The following is a 23,309-nucleotide window of genomic DNA, read 5'->3' as shown; positions in this document are numbered from 1 at the left end:
CTATTAATACTTAATGACTTAATATCGTGTCCACACGTAGAGAGAGATATTACAGTTGGGAAGAATGGGAGAGATACTTGTGTTTGTGTTTGTGTTTTTGCTTTAAAAAGCAATCATAAGCCACGCCGACAACAACATACTCGTTGTGTGATATAAGAACTTCAATGTAGACTCTCTCTAATATAATAAAAAAAAATGTTAAATCTGCAGATTTTTTTTTTTAATAAATTGACATATCTTAATATATTCTGTTATATTTATTGTTTAATGAAATGTATTTTTTAATCTAATGTATCGTGTCATCTCATTCGTAAGTATTTATTTAGAAATCATATTGTTTACTAAATGAATATTTAATAATAATAATAATAATAATAATAATAATAATAATAAGTCTCATCTCGTTATATAAATAAAATTAAATTAAATTAAAATATAATTTTTTAATATTAATTTTATTTTAAAATTTAAAATAATTAAATTATTTTTTTATTTTATTTAAAAATTTAAAATAATTATAATAATTAAAAGAGATAACGTGTAAAAGCAAATCTGGCCCAAGAATAATAAACACCTTTGGAATGCAAACGACGGCCTTTCGCTAATACTCTCTTAACGGTCCTACCTCCGCCCCCGATCTCCAGACAAAGTGAGTCGCTCACTATCACCCTATGATCGATAACGAGCTCCGCCAATCCTAATCCCTCTCCCATCTCCATGGCCGCTCCTCTGCTTCTCAGAGGTCTTCCACTCCTGCGCCTCCGACTCCACCAACACCAGTACAGGGCCGCCGCCGGTATATTCTCGACGCCGCGCCGTCCCTGGTGCACAGCCGCAGAGCCGAGTCGGGCCGACGAGAGTTTATCCTCTACGGACAAATCAACCCCAGCTTGGAGCGCCGGAGACCCTCCCAAGTACCCTCGGTGGGACGACCCTGACTACCGCTGGAAAGATAAAGAGGCCGAGATTCTCAAAGACATCGAGCCCATCACTTCGCTAACCAAAGAGATTCTCCACTCCGGCAGGTTTGTCTCTCTCTGCGCGCAGATACTCCTGGAACTTCGGAAACGTTGAGTTACGTTGTGGGAAAATGTCTGGGAAGGAATGAAATTAAGGCTTCTGCCAAGTTAGAAAATGATACTGCCCAATAATTTACTTGACTTCGATTTCGTTGCTAAGCTTTGAGATAAGTGATTAGTGATATAGGCTTCAAGTTATGTTTTTTCCTTTATGTTATATCCTGCTTTACGGCTAGTAAACGAAGCCTTGAGGTTATGCTGCTATTTTCCTTTCTACTTTTCTTTTAAACTTTGTGTAACTAATTCTCCTTGTATTTGGGTAGGGGCAGAACTTGGATTTGTATTGCCTTGGTACTGAAAGGACTGTTCTGATGGTCTTTACACAAGCACGCACACGCATAAAAATATGCATATGGTTAGGTTGAGTTCCGCCGGGCCTAATCTTTGTTAAAACTACGTCACTTTTGCATTACATTAATACTGTGTCCAACCCATTGTTAGATCACACGTTTCTCTTCATGTTTATAGATCACACCAAATTTCATATCTATCTGTTCATGGATTCGGTTTTGTTCAAAGTACATAAAAAATCCAAAATTTTTGAACAGTTGAGCAATATGATGGTTGTAATCTCTATTCGTCCTGATACAAACATGATGGGTACCAAAAAAAAATGTGGAATTTTTTTTGGATGCTTAGCCAATGAAATTAACCAAAATTTACTTTCAGTGTAACTTCATCCCTAGCCATACATATGTACATGTATATTAGTATAATCTACCGAGGAATATAGATGCTATATAAACTTTAAATATTAACTTTCTTGGACTTCATACCTCTAGAAAAAAAGCACTTGAATTTCTAACGTAGAGTGGATTGAGATTTGAGACCTTTTACAAGAGAAGAAGAAAACAACTTCTATCTTTGATCTTGTGAGTATCTTGTCAGATTTATTTTTAATGATATTGTGAGTAAACCCTACGGAGAGAGAAGAACTGCCGCCATCGTGCAACCAACCCCTCACCACCGGCATAGACAAGGTTGACGGACTCTGATGACCTTGCTGAGGGTCGTCCGGCATAGGTCCTAGCGCCGGTGACCTGGTTTTTTTCATAATTTTTCTCTCTGTCATTCTCAGAGACGACGTCGGCCACCCGCAAGTGACACCTCTCCACCGGCCCAGACAAGGTCGACGGGCCCCTGCGACAGTGTTGAGGGCTGTCTGGCGTAGGTCCTGGCTTCGGTGATCTGGATTTTTCGCAAGACTTTTTCTTTCTCGGAGCCCTCCGACATCGCGCCCTCGAACACCAGCGAGTGACTTCTCACCATCGGCCTAGACAAGGTCAACGGGCTCTGGCGACTCTTTTAAGGGCCCTCCAACGTCGGTTCCCCTTCGGCGACCTGGATTTTTTAGGTGCATTTAGTCGGCACAAACCTAGTTCTTTCGAGGTCAACCTGAGCCTTTGCCTGCGTCTTGCGACTTGAGTATGCTTATGTTTTTTCCGTTAACACAATAAGGGCTCTGCGACTTGACAAACTGTGGCGACCGGGAGTCTATTCTGTGGGCATAGATCTGCTTTTTACCTTAAGAGGATGAAGCGGGAGCAGTAGGGAGTAGTGGGTGCAGATTTGCAGTGGGATTTGATGATGACGGCACGCGATGTGGATTCGTCTCAATTGGAAGGCGGGAGGTGGTTGAAAGTGGAATCCAAAGAGGGAGGGAATAGTTTCCGTATTTCTGAACGTAGTAAAATGATAGCTAAGTTCATGTATCTAGGGGGGATGACAACTTCGTGGCTGTGGCTAAGGGGATTGAGGATTGTTTAGAACTTAACTGCCATGAAGGTTTCTTCAGAGAGTTAAGGATGGGTAATGGAGTTTTTATCATTCAACATGTTAACGCAAGGGGCAACTTTCTGCAGCTCTCAAAATTTCGAAATGGAAGGAGGAAAGGTTTGTTGGTGATTCCGGAGGGCGTAAATGGCATTGGATGGAAAGGTTTTCTGCAGTCCATTCGAAGTGTTACAGAGTCCAAAGCCATTATTCGAAGTGGGGAGTTCGTTGATGGAAAAATAGTGGGAAGGCCTTCCTCAGTCAAAGGTGCTTCATACGCTGCGATGTTGAGGTCACTAGCGGGTAGTCCGACCGAGATCAGCTCAGCGGCAGAAGGGAAGGGTAAGGTATTTGTAGGAGACTAAGGTCGTCAGGTGACATTGGGAGAGGTGGAGGGGGTTTTGTGGGATGTCAAAGCTTAATTGAAGGGAGTTATGGAGTTTGTGAGATATTTGATGATTAAAGTGGATAAGAGGCTGGACCTAGTCGTAGGTTTTGGAGGTGGGTCGAGAATGGATGAGGGAGGGCGGGGGGTAGATCCTTGCCCATGAAACCAAATCAAATTTTAAGAAAAGCAAAGAGTTAAAGCGTCTTTCATGGGCAATCAATTACGATGCTAAGAGAGGTAGCTCAAGTCGAGGGAAGACTAAAGGGAGGGCATTGTGAAGACGATCTTGTAGTGGGATGTTCGGGTAGAAGAGTAGTTTTACGGAAACAAGGGGCTGGGGTTGGGGAGGTGTGTTACATTCCAATTCGGGCTTGGTGTATTTTGGGTAGGTTTCATTGGCTTTTTGGGTCATTAGGGACTCTCTTGTATGGGCTATGTGTTTTCTTGTATACGTCCAGTGTACTTGGTTACTTATATTGATATATATATAATATTATTACTTATAAAAAAAAAAATCAATGATATTTGTGGTCTTTCTTTTACCACATTGTTCAGTTCATTCATGCATCTCCTCATTAGGTACCAACATCGAGTTGAATGATAGTCTGGTTTTATTGGCAAGTAACTAATAGGCTATTGCTGTGGGGTAGTACCACAACATGCTCCCCCACTCCATTACTTTAAAAAGTAGGCCATTGATTAAGGTTCGACGTGAGCACAGCTGTCTTAACTTATATGTCCCTGCACCAAAGCAGAGCAATCACGAAGGATTCTCTTGGTACAACTGGGTCACATTAGGCTTCCATAATGAAAAGAATCTCTTCATTTGCCTTTGTAAGTAAGGCAGATTCTGATAAATTATTGTGCACTCCCCCCCCCCCCCCCCCCCCAAAACAAAAAAAAAAAAAAACCCCAAGAAAAAACCATGAAAATTCTGTATCTTATTCAATTTTGGACCTCTTTGGTCTGCCCTTGTTTCAATTACAGGCTATCCTATATTTAGAACCATGAAATAATGGTTCTCAATCACTTTTGGACATAGTGTTGGAGATTTTGACATGGGGTTGTGCAACATGAAACTCTTTGCAGTTTATCCTCAAAACCTTGTTTTCTGGGTGTATTGGAAGGAGCTTATTCAAAACAAGGGAGGTTTGATGGCGCACCTTGGCCCTAAGGTAGTTCTGCCCTATAGCTACACCCTTCTAACCAATAAGGATACATAATTACCAATTGGCAAGCCTTTTTTTTTTCTTCTCATTTTCAAGACCATGTATAAGCATGATAAAGCTTTGATCGCATGATGGTAATACAAAATGCATACAAGTATGCAAGTCAACTTAGTCAAGCCTGCAGAACATAACTAATGCTGGCCACAGTACATTAGAGGTGCTTTTGTTCTGTTTATTATCTTTGCCTAACGTGAATTTTCTATCTTTTGTAAAATATGTGGTGTGAATTTAAATGCTTAATCTGTTTATGCAATTTGCTTGGACCCTAAAGCTCTTCTCCTTTTGACTGATTTTTCCATTGCTAGGTACGTAGATGGGGAACGTCTAACAGTCGAAGATGAGAAAGCTGTGTTAGAGAAGCTTCTTGCTTATCATCCACATTCTGAAGATAAAATTGGATGTGGACTTGATTCTTTAATGGTAAGCTTTAATTTGCATAATATGTCATATAATTTTTAAGGTTACCCAGCTAACATTTAGTAACGGATGTCAAACAATATTCTGATGATGATGCTCTCTGATCCTGTCAGTATCATTCTCAGGTGGCTTTCTCAGATCCCCTTCTTGAAGTTCCTAATCTCTGTGACCTGCTTTTGTTTATTCAATTATTGGGTCGAAGAATTTTTCAAGTTAGAAAATCTAATTGTTTTCTGTACTGTACTGTGCTTATATTGATTGGATAGAATGGCAGAAACAAATCATGTGGGCTGGCCCTCATTAGTCGGGGAGGATCTATAGAGCCAATCCCAATTTAAATTAATCAAGGATATGCAGTAGCTTCATAATGCTTTCATTGTAACCATCTTATGGATATTCAAACTACAAAATGCATACCTTTGCAAGTCAAATATGAGGTTTCTGGCAAGAGCCGTTGAATATTAAATTGGTATTTGGGTTTCATCCATTTATTTTGTCCTCAGTTCTGTGTTAAGAATTTACTTTAAAAAGAAAAATGCCGGGGGGTGGGGGAGAAGAGGCAGTGAAAATGGTAGGCTTTTATAATCAATTCAGCCAAACTGCTCCAAACATCAACATGGTCATTTATTACTTTTCCCCCACTGAGAAATTATAGTCGACTTTTTGAAGTTTTTCACTTGTTTGATTTGTAGATCACCATCTTTTGCTCCTTTAGACTTGTGCTGATCCATTAAAGGCTTGAGGTAGAAGTGATGTTCCTGTTCCTTGAGAACAGGCTCATGAGTCATAACAGTTTTGAAGCAACAATTTTTTTTTTTGGTAATTCTCTAGGTTGCTGCTTTAATCATCAGTGTCCAGTTGCATATGCATGGACAAGAAGTTACAACAAAAGTTATTAGCCACAAAAGTCACTAGAGGCTGGAAGCCAAGAATTAGGTGCTTATGCTTGCACACTGTTGCACCTCTTTGATATATTGTGTATCAATGGCTGCCAAAGCAGTCTTATTGAACATGGTTTCAAACAAGTTTCGGGTTATTTCCTGGTATAGTTAAATGAATTATGGTTTTCTAATACTATTTCAAGCAGTCTACGTTTCCATTTCTTTATTTGTAATTGTTACATTCGATTTCTCTAAAATTCTATGATCAGATTTTGTTGTGGAAATGACTTGTATATTTAGAAATGTCAACACATCCATAACAAACCAAGGATAGCCCAAAACGCATCCAGGCTTGTACTTCAGAAGGAAACTTTAAGGAAACAATTGAAGCCCATTGGAATCATTATAGATAATCATGCCTCACTGTGAGACCGACTGCTCAAACATAGACGAAGTTTAGCTTTGAAACCTTGACAGATCCACCAGCCATCTTTTGATGAGGAATTGGGGCCGGATCACTCTATTTAATTTTCTGGAGCAAGTGGTTCCAGATTGAATATGAACAAAATAAGGATGCAACACAATTATAGACGAGCTGCCTAGCTTGTTGAACAATTATAAAGTTCTGGCACAAGTACTTCTCCCTTTTGGGCAATGTGAAATCTCATTCATTATCCTTTCTATAATCAATTTGGGTAGTCATAACATCATTAAAGTGAAAATGGTCCTAAATGTTTGATGAACTGTATGGTATTCCCAGTCCATATGAATAATTGAGCAACAGGTAAGCTCTTTGGTCTATCTCCCAGTTTACTTTGAACCCTCACAGCTAATTTGTTTTTATTTATGTCGCTTTCACTGTAAATGAACAGCGGAGACAGTAAATGATGGATACATTCTGTCTTATGGTCTCTTGTTGGTTTTTACCCTGTGCACATTTTGCTCCAGGGTTCTGCTGGATGTTTGGCCAACACATAGTTTTTGTGTAGATCAGTGTATATTGCCTTTGATTGGTGTCAATTTTTTTACCCCTATTTCCTCTGTCAAGAAGAATAGTTATCATTTTTTTGGTCCTCATCTAAACAGTTGGCAATGTTGCATTTGATATTGAATGGTTATCTGCTTTTGACCTCATCTAAACTTACTAACCTGTTATTTAATATGTCTTTATAAAGGTTGATCGGCATCCCCAATTTAAACGCTCAAGATGCCTCTTTGTCGTAAGAACTGATGGCGGATGGATAGACTTCTCATATCAAAAGTGCCTTCGAGCATACATTCGAGATAAGTACCCATCCTATGCAGAAAGGTTCATTCGAGAACATTTCAAACGTGGTAGTGGTTGATATCAGTTAAGCCCAAAGGCTTACAATTTTTAATATCACCAGAGATAGTCATGATAATGTCTATTTTGTTTTTCGTTTTGTTTCCCTTTTGGGGCAGAGAACATGCATTTTGGTTTCAGTGACTAAACATATAGCCTAGATCTGCAAATTGTCAATGCGGTAGATAATCCTTGACCGGGACTTAAAGTTTGTTTACACATGAAGACAGGAAATGATTGAAGTTAGCTGTTTTTGTTGACTTGCATCTCTATTTGGTTTCGCACTTCGCTTGTTGGTAAGCTTTTTTCTATTGAGTCCCAAGGACCCGTGTTGTTAAGTAGTTGCATTGATTGTTACTTAAATAACTATCAGAACCAAATGCCCCCCCCCCTCCCCCCCGGGGTTGTTTGGGTGAGATGACCTTAAGAATTTTACATAACCCCAGGGGGTCGGCCCAAGTGGAGAGGACCTTGGTTTTGGGGTTTAACACCTTATGGGTGTAAACAATCATTTAGGACCATACTCTATGGTGAAAAGTCAGTGATTTATCCAGTTTCGTATATGAAAACTTTCGAGGGTGTGGTACACGAAATCGGAATTTACTCTACAGAGGTGGGTTCAAAGGGCCCTGCCTTGGAGATGTTCTCAACATATATATATATATATATATAAACAAAAAACTGAATGTTACATTATTTTATGGCTCACTTAGGTAAATAAAATCTCATTGTTGTGAAGCTTAATTAGAGAATAGAGTGGTTATCTAGTTGCATTGATACCATATGCATTGAGTTACTATGCTGTCAACATTGATGTTCACTCCGGGGGCTCCAAACCCAAGATGGTATTGCCTCTTGGCGTCCCATATCCCTGTGCTCATGTGAGCTTTGTCTTCTTGTCTGTCCTGTGAATATAAGGCACATCCAGTAGTGACAAACACTACCGGTCGAATATAATCTCTCAAAGGAATTGAAAAGTCACGATTTCGACACAGCTGTGATATCTGATTTAAGCTAGAAATCATCAAAGTTATTGGATGGGACCCAGACAATCAGAAATTCTGAAAGAGTAGGTGAGCGGGGAACTAATGCAAAGTCAAAAGAGTCAAGCGCAGCTGGGGTTGTGATGCTGTGCTTGCTGTCCAGTAGGGACTCCTCCTCCTAGGCTTTGATAAGTCATAACGGTGGGAAAGTGTCATTCCTCACAATGAAAATGTCCAAAAATAAAAAAATAAAAAATTGTGAGGAGTTTCGAAGACAGACAGACACATCTTCCATTTTCGTAGGTTGATTTTTACTGGTCAATGCATGTCCTGTTAGAACACAAAATGCCAGCCACGAGTAGCTACTAATTATTGCTATCATGCTCGAGTTTTGAAGAGCTCAATTTTCCAGCCGAGGAAGCCCTTTTGTTTTGTGGGGCTTGAATTTGATATAATAATGGTCAAATCCTGCTGGGATTTTGTTAGTCTGTAGGGCAAATAGTGACAATTACAAAAACAAAAAGCATAAGCTGTCAATAATGATTATGGTAACGACATTGTAGTCATGAGAAACCCTTAGAAAATTAGATAAATTTGACATTTACCTGAATAAATTATTTTTTTTAATAATGGATCTCATTTTTTTTTTTAAATAGTGCACGGGATTTTCGCACCGTATGACTATATATAGTATTACTCTAATCAAATCATCATCTCTTAATCAAATACAATAGCCGGTTGCCATAGTGGTATGCCTCATTAGGCATCTCAAGGCTCAGTCAACTGCTACAACATTCCCAACACATGTTCATCGATCTCAATCTCCTTCTCAAGTGATATTTGAACATATAGAAAGATTTGAGGCGAAATTACACAAACCCTCCTCAAGCTATCATCAATTACTTTCATATTATCAAGAAATTAAAACATATCTCATTTTTATCTTGAAAAGACAATATTGTCCCTTAAAATTCTCAAAAAAAGGCAATTTTTTTTTAATCAAGGGTGTTAATGTCAATTTCTTTTTTAAGGGAATATATTATTTCTGGAATTTATATCAAATTGATAGTTTAGACGTTATATTGTAAGGAAAAATATGGAGAAACAACTCAATCACAACTTTATTAACACAATTTGGTATCAAAACTTTATATTTTTTTCCATTATTATGAACTGCTACTTTGACAGTGTATTGAATCAAAGGTTAAAAAAAAAAAATGAAATTCTCAATACTAGGATGTGTTAAAATTGCGGGCCTATATTATAATTTTTGCTCTGTCTTATGTAAATCTATCTGAAAAAGAAAAATGGTAATCTTAGATGGCAACCATCACATCATTTTCTGGAGCGGTTTTTTTAACAGTTTTTCTATATACAATCATTAGATACAACTAGCGTGTAGTTGTCCATACTACATTAGATTTAAAATGAATTATTCATCTCTCATCAACTCTCTCTCTCATCAAGTATCTTCACGTCAACCACATTTACACGCCGTTTGTACCAGGCGCTTGCAACAAACATTTCTCTTTTTTTAAATACAGTCTTCTTAAAATGTGTAAGTATCACATACTCATTCTAAATCTTATATTTATACATATTTAAAAAAAAAATGCGCGAGACTTACTTATATTGTAAATATCATTTTTTTCCCCCTCCATATTAACGAAGGAATTGAATTGGGGTGGGTAATGATCAGATGGCTGGCGAAGCATGTCTAGTAATTGTAGTAGTGCAGTGAATGAGTGATTTTCTTTTTGTGAGAAAATCAAGCATCGAAACAGCGAGTTGTCTCACCTACATGTGGTAGGTCAAGGATTTTGTTTGTGTCCCATTGTCTTTAGCCTTGCAAATGTCCCAAGGAATAGGGTTTTGTTTGTGTCCAAAATGTCTTTTACTTGATTCATATGCAAGCACCTCAGCACAGGTTGGCTTCCATAGTTTTTACTTCTATGCAAAATTCTATAGAAAACGATATCCTTAGCATATTCCCTTGAATCATTGTTTTATGGTTCAATCAGTATCTGAATTTTTACACTTCTCAACTTCAATAACATTGTTACCAAAGATTAAAAAAAAAAAAAAAAGTAATTGATTTTCTAATGAAAAATTAAAAGAGGTATTTCAGTATGAATTTTTTTTTTCATTTGTCAATGCTGTGAATATTAAAAATTGTAGTCTCAATTTATAAAAATATAAACAAATATGATTTTGCAATTACAAAAAGAGAAATGTTGTAACTAATCCGACTAAAGTAAACTCACAAACTGAAATGGTACATTAGATTGTAAAATTATTTTTTTTTATAAAATATATCTAACATATCATATAAAATCATATCAGTTTATAAGATTATTTTTGTAAAGTTACAATTCTCTTAGGCCCCGTTTGGTTATTGGACTCTACTGAGATCAACCTAGTTCAGTCTAATTTTAAACCGAATCTAACTTTTAAATACTTAACTCTTAAATCACTAAACTCATCTCAATTCAAAATCTCTTTACATGTGTAACCCATAATTTTTTTTCAATTCAACACCTCTTTATACACGAAACTCACAACCTTTTTCAAATTTTATAAATATATTTAAACTCATTTTAATATTTAAACACATCTAAATTCATCTTAAGTAAGCATTACAAAATTTATTCTATTATTTCAACCAACTCATTACTTAATATTAATAAAAAAAAAAAAAAAAAAAAAAAGTCAACTCCTCCGTGGTAATAATTCTACACAGCCCTGTCTAGTAACCACAACCAATAATGAAAAATTCTTCCTAAGAAAATAAGATATGCTATAATTAGGAGACAAGTGATGATGATTCAATTGGGACCCATTTCTGAGAAGTCCTCCACCAAGCTAGCTGGAAAGAAGAAGATCCACGTGGGACCCTCTCCCTCCTCCCGGGCCCCACGTTTTGCCTACTCACACATGGCTGAAATTATGTGTGAGAGAGGGAGCAAGAAAAGAAACATCATCAATGTTTCTTACAGATTTTAAAGGGCTGTGATCACTGTTCAGGTCCCATCAACTGCAATGTAAGACGGTTGATGAGTCCCAATAAAGGTTTGTTTGCTTTCTGATTGAAATTCCAAAACAAGTAAAAAAAAAAAAAAAAAAAAAACCTTATTTTTTCACATTCAAAAGTGGGCTTCTCTCTGACTTTGACCAGAAAATTATCAAACAGCTATTATTATTTTAAAAACTAAAGAGGAAAAAATTTATTCAAAACACAAATGCTCTTTTTTATTTTTATTTTTTTTTAGAAAATATTAGTTTCCAGTACAAATAAATCTTGTACAAATTTTTTATAAAAATATGGGTCACGTAAAAAAAAATTGAATTTTTCATATTTTTATATAGCAAAGTCTATTTTTTTTAATAAGAATTTACGCGAGTTTGTACATTTTAAATTTGTATATATTATTTTATAAAAAATAATATATTAAATTATTATTTAAATTTAAAAAAAAAGAACAGAAAAGAAATAGATATATAAATAATTGTTTTCAATAGCATTAAATATTTAATAAATTTGTAAGATCCAAATGTTTTGAACACAAATAAATTTTATAAAAATAAATCTATAAACTGACGTAATTTGATATGTTGTATTAAATTATAAAATTATTTTTATTATAAAATAAATTTAATATATTATTTAAAATTACATTTTATTAATTTATAGATTGTTTTTTATAATTTTTTTTTATAATTTTATCACTTAAAAAAAATGTACTTTGGTGTTGGGTGGTGAGTTGGAATGCACGAACAGAGCACTGCGACATCAACCACCATGTCTTTCTTTCTTTCTTCGTTCATTCACCTTCTTCCTTCTTCATTCATGCTGCACGTCTTTCCTGATCACCTGTCTGCACTACCTTCTCTTTTCTTGTCCTCTCACTGCTCTCATCTCTCTCTCTCAAACAGCACATTCCTTGAAGATTGAGCCTGTCAAACAGAGTAGGAGAGGAGGAAGTAAAAGAAAAGAAAAAGGAAAAGAAAGAGAAGCCTAGAAAGTAACGCATCAGAGCTGAATGAGTCCCTCCACGCCAAGCTCTCTGCTGGTTGCAAGACTACACCTTTGCACATTACCATATATGGTTCTTAAAAATCATGAAATAAATATTAATCCTGAAAATAATTCCGTATACAAATTAAAATACGGAATTGAAATAATTTTAATATAAAAATAAAAGTAATACTAGATATAATTATACAATGTATGAGAAGTAATGCTACTTATTATTTCAATTCTCATCATTTTCTTATCATTTTATGATATGACATTAGATAATTTGAGACTATTTATTATATTTCACTTGTAAACTTATAATTTTAATCTTAAAAAAAATCTTAATCCTGAAAATAATTCTGTATACAAATTAAAATACGGAATTGAAATAATTTTAATATAAAAATAAAAGTAGTATTAGATATAATTATATAATGTATAAGGAGTAATATTACTCATTATTTCAATTCTCATCATCCTATGATGTGATATTAAATAATTAGAGACTATTTATTATATTTCACTTGTGAACTTATCATCTAATACCACATCAAATGATGATGAGAAGATGTTAAGAAAATAGATAATAAATAGATTTTTTATGTGTAAGTTACTTGTACTTCTTTTGAAAAAAAAAATGAGGTTCACTTTAAAAAAATATTTTTTTATATAGATTCCAAATTTACTTTTTTTAAAAAAAATTACGTAAAATTTGCACACCCGCAAATATAATTTCTATAAAAATAATCTTAATAATCACGAAAAAATCTTATCTAGTTTTTGTAATAAATAAAAGCAAAGAAAAAACTTAAACCAAACTCTATTTTTAAATGGAACCCACAAGTTTTTCAAATATAAAAAATAAATCAAAACATATTTTAATGAGTTTCACCACTTTTAAAGAATCTCATAAAACTCATCTTTAAAAATATTTATAAATTTTTTTTTAAAAAAAATCTTACTCCAATTATATTTCCTTACTCAAATGTTACATGCAAGCTACATTCTCACTCACGTGGTGAGATAAAATAAAGTAAAAAAATTAGAGAAATGCTATAATCACAAAATAATTTTATAAAAATAAATATATAAATTGATATGATTTTATGTGATCAGTTGAATCTATTTTATAATATAAATAATTTTATAATTTAATAAATAATATAAAATTATATTAATTTATAAAATTATTTTTTACGTAATCATTTGCCATAGAGTATTTCTCAGAAAATTTATAGTGCTGATCACTTCATCTCTATCACTCTTCCATAATGTAACTTGCATTGCTGTAAACATATTAATGTTGAGTGCAGAGACACCTGTTTTCGTACCAAAAATGAAATCAGTGATGTAGCTGTGTTTCCTGATTTGGCCGTACTGTAGTTTTTTGCCCATTCGTTGTTGGACGAGCATGGACAATTACGAGTCAACCCCAAACTTAAAAGATAATATCTCGTAAACAAAATTAATTTATAAATTAATATAATTTTATATTATATATTAATTTTATTTTATAATAAAAATAATTTTACAATCTAACGATTACATTAAGTTACGTTAATTTATAAATTTATTTTTATAAAAAAAATTATAATTAAAACATTTTTCATATATAATATATATATTTTTAAATTTAAGAAATTATATTTACAGTCATAAAGTATGCAAATATCGCATATTCATTTTGAAAAAAGTAAGTAAATATAGAATTTATATGAAAAAAATTAATTTTTTATTGTTAAACCCTATTCTATTTCAAAAAGAACGCGTATTGCTTTTATAACCTATGATTGTATATATTATTACTCATAATTTTGTAATCTAGTATATTAAATCAGTTTGTGAGTTTATTTCAGTGAAACTGGGGTACGTTTGGTTAATAAATTCATCTCAATTCATCTCAATTTATCACTACAATTTTTTTAAATTTCAACACAAAATATAATAAACAATTTAACTTTTTTAACTCCTCAAATAATAATAATATTATTACAATATTTTATCATCTAAATTTAACTCAACTCAATTCAATTCAGTTCAACATCTAAACGCAGTCAAAAAAATCGATTTCTCAACTAATAATCCTTGCAAGCTTGTGAAAAGAAGATATATGATTCCAAGCAAAAAGCCTAAAGAAGTGGAGGAATAGATGCACAAAAGAGTGATAAAGTTTGTGCTTTTTGGGTTGGACTTGAGGGAGAGAATGCAGTTTTGTGCATAGGAGTGTCCCATACGCATGTTAATGGTAAGTGGGTAGAGCAGTTGCCTGCATGCATTTCTGTCTTTTATTTATTTCTTGCCTTAAAACTTGAAATTATGTGTATCTATAAAATGCAACTTTTCCTTTTGCCATTCAATGGTCCTTGAGGGTACAAAAAAAACATTCAAAGGATTTTTTTTTTTTTTTTTTTCTTTCTACAGACATTAATGGTTTCTTTTGTAAAGTTAATTTGTAAAAAAATAGAGATAAATTTGTTGTAATTTAATTTTTGAGATGCATTGAACGTACATATACAGCTTTTTCTAACACATGTACAGCTGTCGGGGGTAAGAAACAGCAAAAGATATCGTGACTCGTGAGTGATTGACCTCTACACAAGTACAAAATTAACAGTCTCATTACCGTGTATTTTACTGTTTATTTACAAAATTAATTTCAACTCACAGTTCAAATTAGATCAAATAAAAATATTTTGTTAAAAATTAAATAAAATATTATTATAATAAAATTTTTTAATATTATTTTTATTTTAAAATTTAAAAATATTGAATATTTATCATATTTTATATCAGAATTTGAAAAAATTATAATAATTAAATTAAATGAGATCAGAACAGATAATTTAATTTTATATAATCAACCCAACTTATACAAAATCTGCCCTAGAGTCAATGTAGCATGCTATCCAGCTTTGACCGCTAGGCGTGCATAATACAAAGTTGGGCAGCACGTTAATATTTTTAAAAAATAAAAAAATTTCAAACCACTAAAAATTACTTTCTTAATTATTAAATAAAAAAATTAAATACAAAAACAGTTAAAATGAGGAGTCAAACCAGTCTCTATGCCAGTATTTTCTTTATTTTTAAGTGGTTTGAAGTGTATTAAACATGAGAAATAATAATTATAGTTTCAAATGTGCAAATCTCGTACATTTATTTTTAAAAAATTAAGTAAATCTATAATTGACTTGAAAAAATTATTTTTATAATAGTGTGTTCTACTTTTTTTTCAAAATGAATGCATGAACCTTGTACACGATAAGATTGTATGATTTATCTTCCATTATTCATTAAGTAATGAGTTTGAATATGGATTTATTTTAGATTATTAGTATTAATTGGCTAATGATTTAGGCATATTTGGATAATAAGATGAGATGAGATGATTTTAGATAAAAATTAAATTAAATATTGTTAAAATATTATTTTTTAATATTATTATTATTTTAAAATTTAAAAAAGTTAAATTATTTATTATATTTTATGTAAAAATTTAATAAAATTTTAATGATGAGATAAAATAAGATGAGATTAAATTAAATTAAGTTGTTTATTTTAAGCCAAACGGACCAGAGTGAAGGAAAACGATTGCAAGTTATAATTGCTCAACAACTACTTTACAACTCAAATGATAGTTTTAAAAAATTAAAATTTATTTTTAATTTTTTAATGGAGTAATATGATTGTATTTATTGAATATAAAATCCAATTATCACAAATCTCAATTTTGTGGTGATTGATTAACCCCTTGCCTATGTGTAGTAGCTAGCCACCACTTGATTTGATTTTTCCTTTCTGTTTTTTTGCATCCCAAATAGTGATTCCTTATTATTCCCAATCTATTTTCATAAAATCAAACCCACCTATTTTCACATTTTTAAATTTACGTCAAAATCCATCATATTTTTCATCGTTGAAAGTTTAATGCATAGATATTAAAATTGCAGTTATGTTCATTAATTAAGTTCTAAATATATAACAATAATGCTAGAGTCGCGGAAAGTTAGGTTTCGATTGAGTCTCGATAATTTTTTTTTACTTAGTGATTAATGAAGTATTTTTTAGTAACGTTGCAAAATTTTTTTAAAAATATATTTAAGAATATAAAAAAATAAAAAAAAAATATCTTTGCTCTTATTAGGATGGGTCTCTTGCTACATCCTCGGAGCACTGCTCTTAAGACTTAACATTTAGATTATGTTTGTATACAAAAATACTTTTATTTTATTTGATCTCATTATTATATTTTTTTAAAATTTTTACATAAAATATAATAAATAATTTAATTTTTTTAAATCTTAAAACAGTAATAATATTTAAATAATATTTTATTTAATTTTTAACTTTTATCTAATATCATTTCAACGTATCTCACTATCTAAATGAGACTTTAAGCTCCAAATATATAAAGTTGATATTTTTTTATTTTAAATTGTAAGATAAGTAAAATCTTATTTTATGTTTTATTTTATTTAATTAAATATTTTATATATTGAATGATTTTTTTAAGACAAACTAAGCTCAGCCATTCATGAAAACAAACTCTCAATCAGCCCAAAAAACAGTTTGACAATGTGAACAGTTTCCATTGATTTTTCTGTGCGTCGTCTGACGTCTGTGTTGTATTACTCTTTTATCAATCATTGACATCAAAAGTTTAGAAAAATAGAGATGAGTCAGTTGATTTCTTTACGTGTGTTGAATATGATAGATTATAAAATTATTTTTATTATAAATAAATTTAATAAATATAAAATTACGTTAATTTATAAATTTATTTTTATAAAAATTTTTTGTAGCGGTCAGTAATTCTAGTAAAAAGAAAAAAAAATGCATATAAATGCTATCATATTGGCATTTTTACATATAGAGTCTCTTGAAAAATGATATAATAATAATAAGCAAGATTTCCATTTTAATATTATACCAAAAACCATACACAATTATGTAATTTTAAAGGAGAAAAATTTTTGTAAGATAACTTATAAAAGTAATGTGGAAAATCCTATTTGTACTAATAATTTTTACTCATATAACATTACATGCTAACGTGTTAGTTATTGATATACTGAATATTGTGAGATTTGAAATTCAAGATTTGAATTTAAAAAGAAAACTAATAAAATGAGTGCGGTAGGTAGAATGCTAAGTACATGTAGCATTACTTAAATAATACTATTTTAGTGAAATAATAACAATAAAAAATGAGAAATGTTACAAAGAAGTTTCACACTATATATTTCTATCTAATTAATATGTGATTTATTATTTTCTTCATTCTATTTAAACATATACATATTTAAATATTAAAATAAAAAAATAAAAATAACAAATCAAATGTTAGTTAAGTGGACATGTATGATAGAAGACTTTCATGTAAAATTTTTCATTAAAAATATAGTTTTATAAAAAGGGACAATGCTAGGGTGCACAAAAATGCACACGAATCCCAATAACTTTTTTTGTTTTTATTTTCTTTTCAATAAGTATTTTTAAACATTTTTTAATATAAAGTTCATATTTACCTAATTTTTTTTAAAAAAATAGGAATATTGTGAGATTGTAAATAATATTTGAGTTATGCTATATACAATTATTTTTGTACACTCCATTGGTATGATTGAGCAAATGAATTATTTTTTATTAAAAGAAATGATACAATTATTCACATTAATAAAATGTACAAATAATACGCAAAATTAATTCCACATAAATTTTTTGGACAACATTTATCACATCTCTTAGAGCATTGGCATTGGTTTTGTCAAATTCATTTTCAAGATTTGAGGAAAAGTACATATTTTCTATAAATCTAAAACCTCTACATGCATAACTCCACATTGGATTAGCCATTAGATTCATCAAAATAATAATGTAATATTATTTTTTTAATAATAATATTTTTAATTTTTTCTTTTATATTTTACAAATATACTAACCATATATTAATTAATAATTTAATTTAATACTTATATTATTGTTTTCCAATTAATTTTTTTTCCTCAATCTAATTAATCAACAAACATATTTTGCTAACATTTATTCTATCCAACAATCATATATACAAGTTATAATATACAGTTTTTATATAGTTTTATAATTTTTATTCATTTTAGACTTAATATAATTATTTGAGACTTAGAAAATTATTAAGTTTATAAAGAGAATTGTTTAAAAAATTACAAATTTATGTGATTTGAGCAACAGTACCAATGCACAATTTTCTATTTCATTTTGTTTTTAGCTTCACGTATCAAAACGACAACATTGAAGGCCAGTCTCAATACACATTCATTTAACGTGGTCCCGCAAGTCACCAGTAAATGAGTATAAAATAATCAATTCTGCTACAGGTACCCGGTGTTGTGTACTTGTTGTTGAATCGTGTGACGAGGCTAATGTCACGTCACTTTTATATTATTATTTTAATAAATAAATTAAAAAAAAACACGATTTCATAAACTCATTATGTGCCAAACTCATCCATGTTTTCATCTCATAAATCCTCATAAATCCTCTTCATTGATTGTCAAACTCATCCATATTTTGCATCAACCATCTTGTCTTTGTGCTGTCGAACCCGTCATGAGGGAAAGCGCTGAGAAGACACGTAACGGCACGAGGAAAGTGACCATTTTGCTTTTTCCTCATCCACCGTCGCGTTTCATCGCTGTTGTGTGCTTTCCCACTTTTTCTTTCTTCTTCCTTCTTGGCTTCCATTCATCTCGTTATCCAAAAAAAGTCAAGTCTTTGAGTCTGAAGTGGAGTATTCTTTCGGTTTCTTTCTTAAAAAACTCTCTCGTCTTTGCCTACCTTACTCCTTAACTCGAAGAACAAGTCTAACTTTCTCTTCCTCTTTCCCATTACTTATTCTCTTTCTACTTCTAGAATCTATATAAAGCTCATTCATTCATCACCCACGAGTCCTAGCTAGTTTTTACCACTGGGTTTTGACAATTCTAAGAGAAATCTCATTTGGGTTTTAGTCCTTTTTTTTTTCGAGTTTCTGAGTTTTGAGAATCCGAATTTGTGTTGGGTTTCGAGTGAATTTTGAGTGGCTGATACATTGCTGTGGGAAGAAAAAAATATTCTGCAGGAACTTTGATACATTGTCTCGGGTGTTTCGGTGCGAGTTCAATCCTGGAGATGAGGTGAACTGGTGAAGATTTTCTCGGGTGGAGTTCAATTTCTAGAAGACCGGTAAACTGGATGGAACTCGATTTTTGAAAGACTTTTACATTTGAAAACACACCGTTTAATTAAACGCACCGTTTAATTAAAGCTGAGTTGGAACCCGGGTACGTGGGGTGTAAGCGTCCCGGGTGAAAGTAGTTTTTTTGTAAAATAATACTGATAATTATGAACAGTAAGTTTTCAAATTTAAGGATGAAGAATATCCTATAATTCAAAGTTTTAGAATTAAATATATGGGGAATTAAGGTAGTGATTTTAAAGCTAAATTCAACGAATTTTGAAGATTTGGATGCAAATGCTCTAATACTTGTAGGGACAATGCTAGATACAGTCTCTATTTAGAGATTGTAATATAAGTTTAGGCTATTTTAGCTTTAAAATTTTTTAAAATTATAAAATTATCCCTTTTAAAATAATATTTTCACAAGTCTCATACAAATTTTTTATAAAATAATAAGTCCCACCAATAAATAATAATTTTTTTTACACTTTTCTAAGATAGAGTTTACTTTTTTATAAATATTTGTATTGAACTTATTTATTTGAGGTTTGTATAAATTACTTTTTTATTTTTTATTTATTTAATAATGTGCCTGCACAAATGATCTCTATTTAAAGACTATAAATAGAATTTTTCTACTTGCCCTGTAGACGTTATGATACGTAACATAATGCAAAACTATTTAGCGGGGTCCACTGACGCGGTGGGACCAGCAGGTACAAAGGTACAAGTGTCACGTGTCCAGTTATTGCGTTGCATGGCCGATGATTAAGGTCCGGTCCGGTCCGGTGCTCTCTAACTGCACGTTTAGTTTTTTCTTTCTTTAAAAAAAGGGCAAAAAACCCACAAATAAATTTACATCCTTGGACTCTCTCTGCTCGCTCCCTCCACACTTGACACTCCTCTTTCTTCCAGGGAGAAGAGGAGAGAGATGAGTCCTCATGGGCCTCTAGGCTGCTCTATGTCCTTCATTTTCTCTACCATATAATGAGCTCAGACCCTAACCTCTTCTTCTCAGAAGAAGATGGATCAAAATCATGAAGATCAATCCATTGCACACCAACATTCACTACAAAACCAAGTTCTGGACGCTCTTTACTGCTCCGAAGAGCACTGGGAGGAAGAAGTTGGGGAGGTCTGTTTCCATGGAGGAGATGAAGTGGAAGATAACTTTGATGGAATTAGTACTGATATTGAACCAAACCCTTTTCCATTAATCTTGCTAGATCAACAAGAAACATTGAGGGATGATGGGGAGCTTATCTCCCTACTCTCTAAAGAACTGCAAAATGATCAACCCTTTGAGAATCTAAAGAACGACCCATATCTTGCTGGGACTCGTAAAGACGCTGTGGAGTGGATGCTGAAGGTCAATGCTCATTACTCTTTCTCTGTTCTCACTGCGATTCTAGCTGTCAACTACCTTGATAGGTTCCTTTCAAGCTTCCAATGTCAGGCTGGGAAGCCATGGATGATCCAACTTGCTGCTGTAGCTTGTCTTTCTCTCGCCGCCAAGGTCGAGGAGACTCAAGTGCCCCTTTTGATAGACCTGCAGGTACTTTACTTTTCAATAAATTAATCAGCTTGTTGGCTGTTTGCGAAGTGTGAAACGCTTGTGTTTGGTTTTCTCCGATTCATTCATCTTCATGGGCGTCTTTATTTTGATCAGGTGGAGGACAGTAGGTACGTATTTGAGGCCAAAACCATTAAGAGAATGGAGATTCTGGTGCTCTCCACACTTCAGTGGAAGATGAATCCTGTAACTCCACTTTCATTTCTTGATTATTTCATAAGGAGGCTTGGGTTAAAGGGTCATCTCTGTTGGGAATTTCTATGGAGGTGTGAGCGCATCCTTCTCTCTGTCCTCACGGGTAAACCATCCAAAAGCTTCCCCCTTGTTGATTATTTAGATTCTTGGTCGACAACAATCGGAAGAACCAAGAAGATCGACCTCAAATTCTTCACCTTTTTTTGTTTCTCATTCTTTCCCTTTGAATCCATAATTGCAGATTCTAGGTTCATGTCTTATCTCCCTTCTGTTGTGGCTACTGCTACAATGCTGCACGTTGTTCGCAATGTAGAACCCTGTCTTCTTGTCGAATATCAAAACCAGCTATTGGGTATTCTCGGAATCGACAAGGTACCCATATTTTTCCCTCGAAACGATTAACCTCAAAAAATCAAACATTCCAATTATTAAACATGAAAATCTAATCACATCCCTAATATTATCTTTTGCAGGAAAAGATCGATAACTGCTCCGAGCTCATCTCAGAATTGGCATCAGGAGGCTACTGCAATCAATCCAACAAGCGCAAGTTCGGCTCCATACCCGGCAGCCCAAAGGGCGTAATGGACGTGTCATTCAGCTCAGACAGCTCAAACGATTCGTGGGCCGTGGCGGCGCCATCGGTCGTTTCTTCACCCGAGCCACTGTCAAAGAAGAGCAGGGCTGATCCGGACCAGCTTCTGCGCTCGCTGAACCATCAAAGTGCAGATTTTTTCAGCATTCCTCACTCAAGCTAGTTCCCTAAAATTCCAATCTTTTTGTTTTTTTGGTTTCCTTTCTTATGGGATTATGTAGTCCTGTATGTTTAATAATTATATAATGTTCTTTTTCTATGTTGCCTACCATCTCTGCAATATTTCTAGCCAACCCCAATTTCGCAGGCCATTAAACATGGCTTCATCACGACCTCTTTGGAGGATTGGTTGTGGGAGGTCTGGGAGCAGAGATGGTTGGCATTTTTTTCCCGAGGAAAGTAGTAAAAAGGACATGAACATACTAATTAATGAACGGCTCTGGTGATCGCAGTAATATATTCTCTTCCCTCCCTCTCCTCTTTATGGCTCATAAAAACTATGTTTTGGTAAAAACCTACTCGAATCATTAGATAGAACCAGGTGCAGACATCTGCCAAGAAAACAATTCCAGGTTTTAATGGGACATAATTATGAGGAGTAATTGTTCACCGTTTGAACAAAGATGAGTTGAAGATGAGGAATGATACACATGCATGCCATTCTTTTTACCATCTTTTATATGATATGTTGTATTTGTGTGGAAATCAAATGAGTGAATGAGAGGGAGGGCTTTCTAGGTTAAAGGATGATTTTTATTTTTGTTTTTTGCATGTGAAGGTTGAAACATGTTGTCGGCCACTGGAATTTTGGCTTTGGGGATTTGACCTCGTTGCTAGAGCTCAATTTTGAATGACTTTTGTGTTTGAAATAGGCCTCTGAATCATCTCATTGAGTAACCTAACCAGCTGTACCACCGTCCAATTTCATCTTTTATCAAGTTTCCTGCTGGTCAATTTTATAGTTTAGAGTACTGGAATTATTGATATAAAATATATATTATTATATTTACACAATATTTAATATTATCCGAGATATTGATCCGAACAATAATCTCGTTTGTTTTCGTAAATGAGATGCGATGAGATGAATTGAGATAAAAGTTAAAAGTTGAATAAAATATTATTAAAATATTATTTTTATTTTGAGATTTAAAAAAATTGAATTATTTATTATTTTAGTTTTTATAAAAATTTAAAAAAATTATAATGATTAAATGGTATGAGAAATTATCCTAACGTTTCCTTTTCTCACTTATGTCAGTGCAAGAGATTCAAATCCTTTATGCATCCCCTTTTCCACCTGCCTATGCTTATATGAATCCAAAATGCAGGTTAGAAAGAAAGTCAGATGAAATAGATCTTGCAATATTTTATTGAGAATTCATTTCGGGTATGACCTAAGAGTGAACAGAAAAATATTCACAACACATTAGATGACATTATGGTAGAGAAATGAATAGAATCATGCTCCGTAGAAACAAGATGGGAGAATTGATTAGAAATCAAAGAGTATTTGCAAACAAGAAATGCCCCCACAAATGACACGAGTAAACAATAGGGACGGTCGATCATTGTCGATAATACGTAAAAGACACGAACAATAAGGGCTTGCATGTGCTTTCTACCACTTTAAACTAAAGAGAATCATGACCAAAG

General features: G+C 32.9%; 2 protein-coding genes across 2 annotated transcripts; both read left to right on the top strand.

Moving 5' to 3' along the window:
• Positions 1–568: 568 nt before the first annotated feature.
• LOC121243889 (protein DCL homolog, chloroplastic) lies at positions 569–7,351 on the top strand. The gene is made up of 3 exons (XM_041141954.1): positions 569–1,025; positions 4,775–4,889; positions 6,943–7,351. Exons 1-3 carry the CDS (start codon positions 718–720, stop codon positions 7,111–7,113), a joined length of 594 nt encoding a protein of 197 aa, XP_040997888.1. The 5' UTR covers positions 569–717; the 3' UTR covers positions 7,114–7,351.
• Positions 7,352–20,167: 12,816 nt separating this feature from the next.
• On the top strand, positions 20,168–22,108 carry LOC121243888 (cyclin-D3-3-like). The gene is made up of 4 exons (XM_041141953.1): positions 20,168–20,845; positions 20,960–21,161; positions 21,300–21,430; positions 21,532–22,108. Exons 1-4 carry the CDS (start codon positions 20,315–20,317, stop codon positions 21,814–21,816), a joined length of 1,149 nt encoding a protein of 382 aa, XP_040997887.1. The 5' UTR covers positions 20,168–20,314; the 3' UTR covers positions 21,817–22,108.
• Positions 22,109–23,309: the final 1,201 nt, after the last annotated feature.

The sequence above is a fragment of the Juglans microcarpa x Juglans regia genome, chromosome 8S (assembly GCF_004785595.1).
Source record: "Juglans microcarpa x Juglans regia isolate MS1-56 chromosome 8S, Jm3101_v1.0, whole genome shotgun sequence".
Taxonomy (NCBI): domain Eukaryota; kingdom Viridiplantae; phylum Streptophyta; class Magnoliopsida; order Fagales; family Juglandaceae; genus Juglans; species Juglans microcarpa x Juglans regia.
The sequence above is the reverse complement of the archived record's forward strand: the minus strand, read 5'-3'. Positions and strand labels throughout refer to the sequence as shown.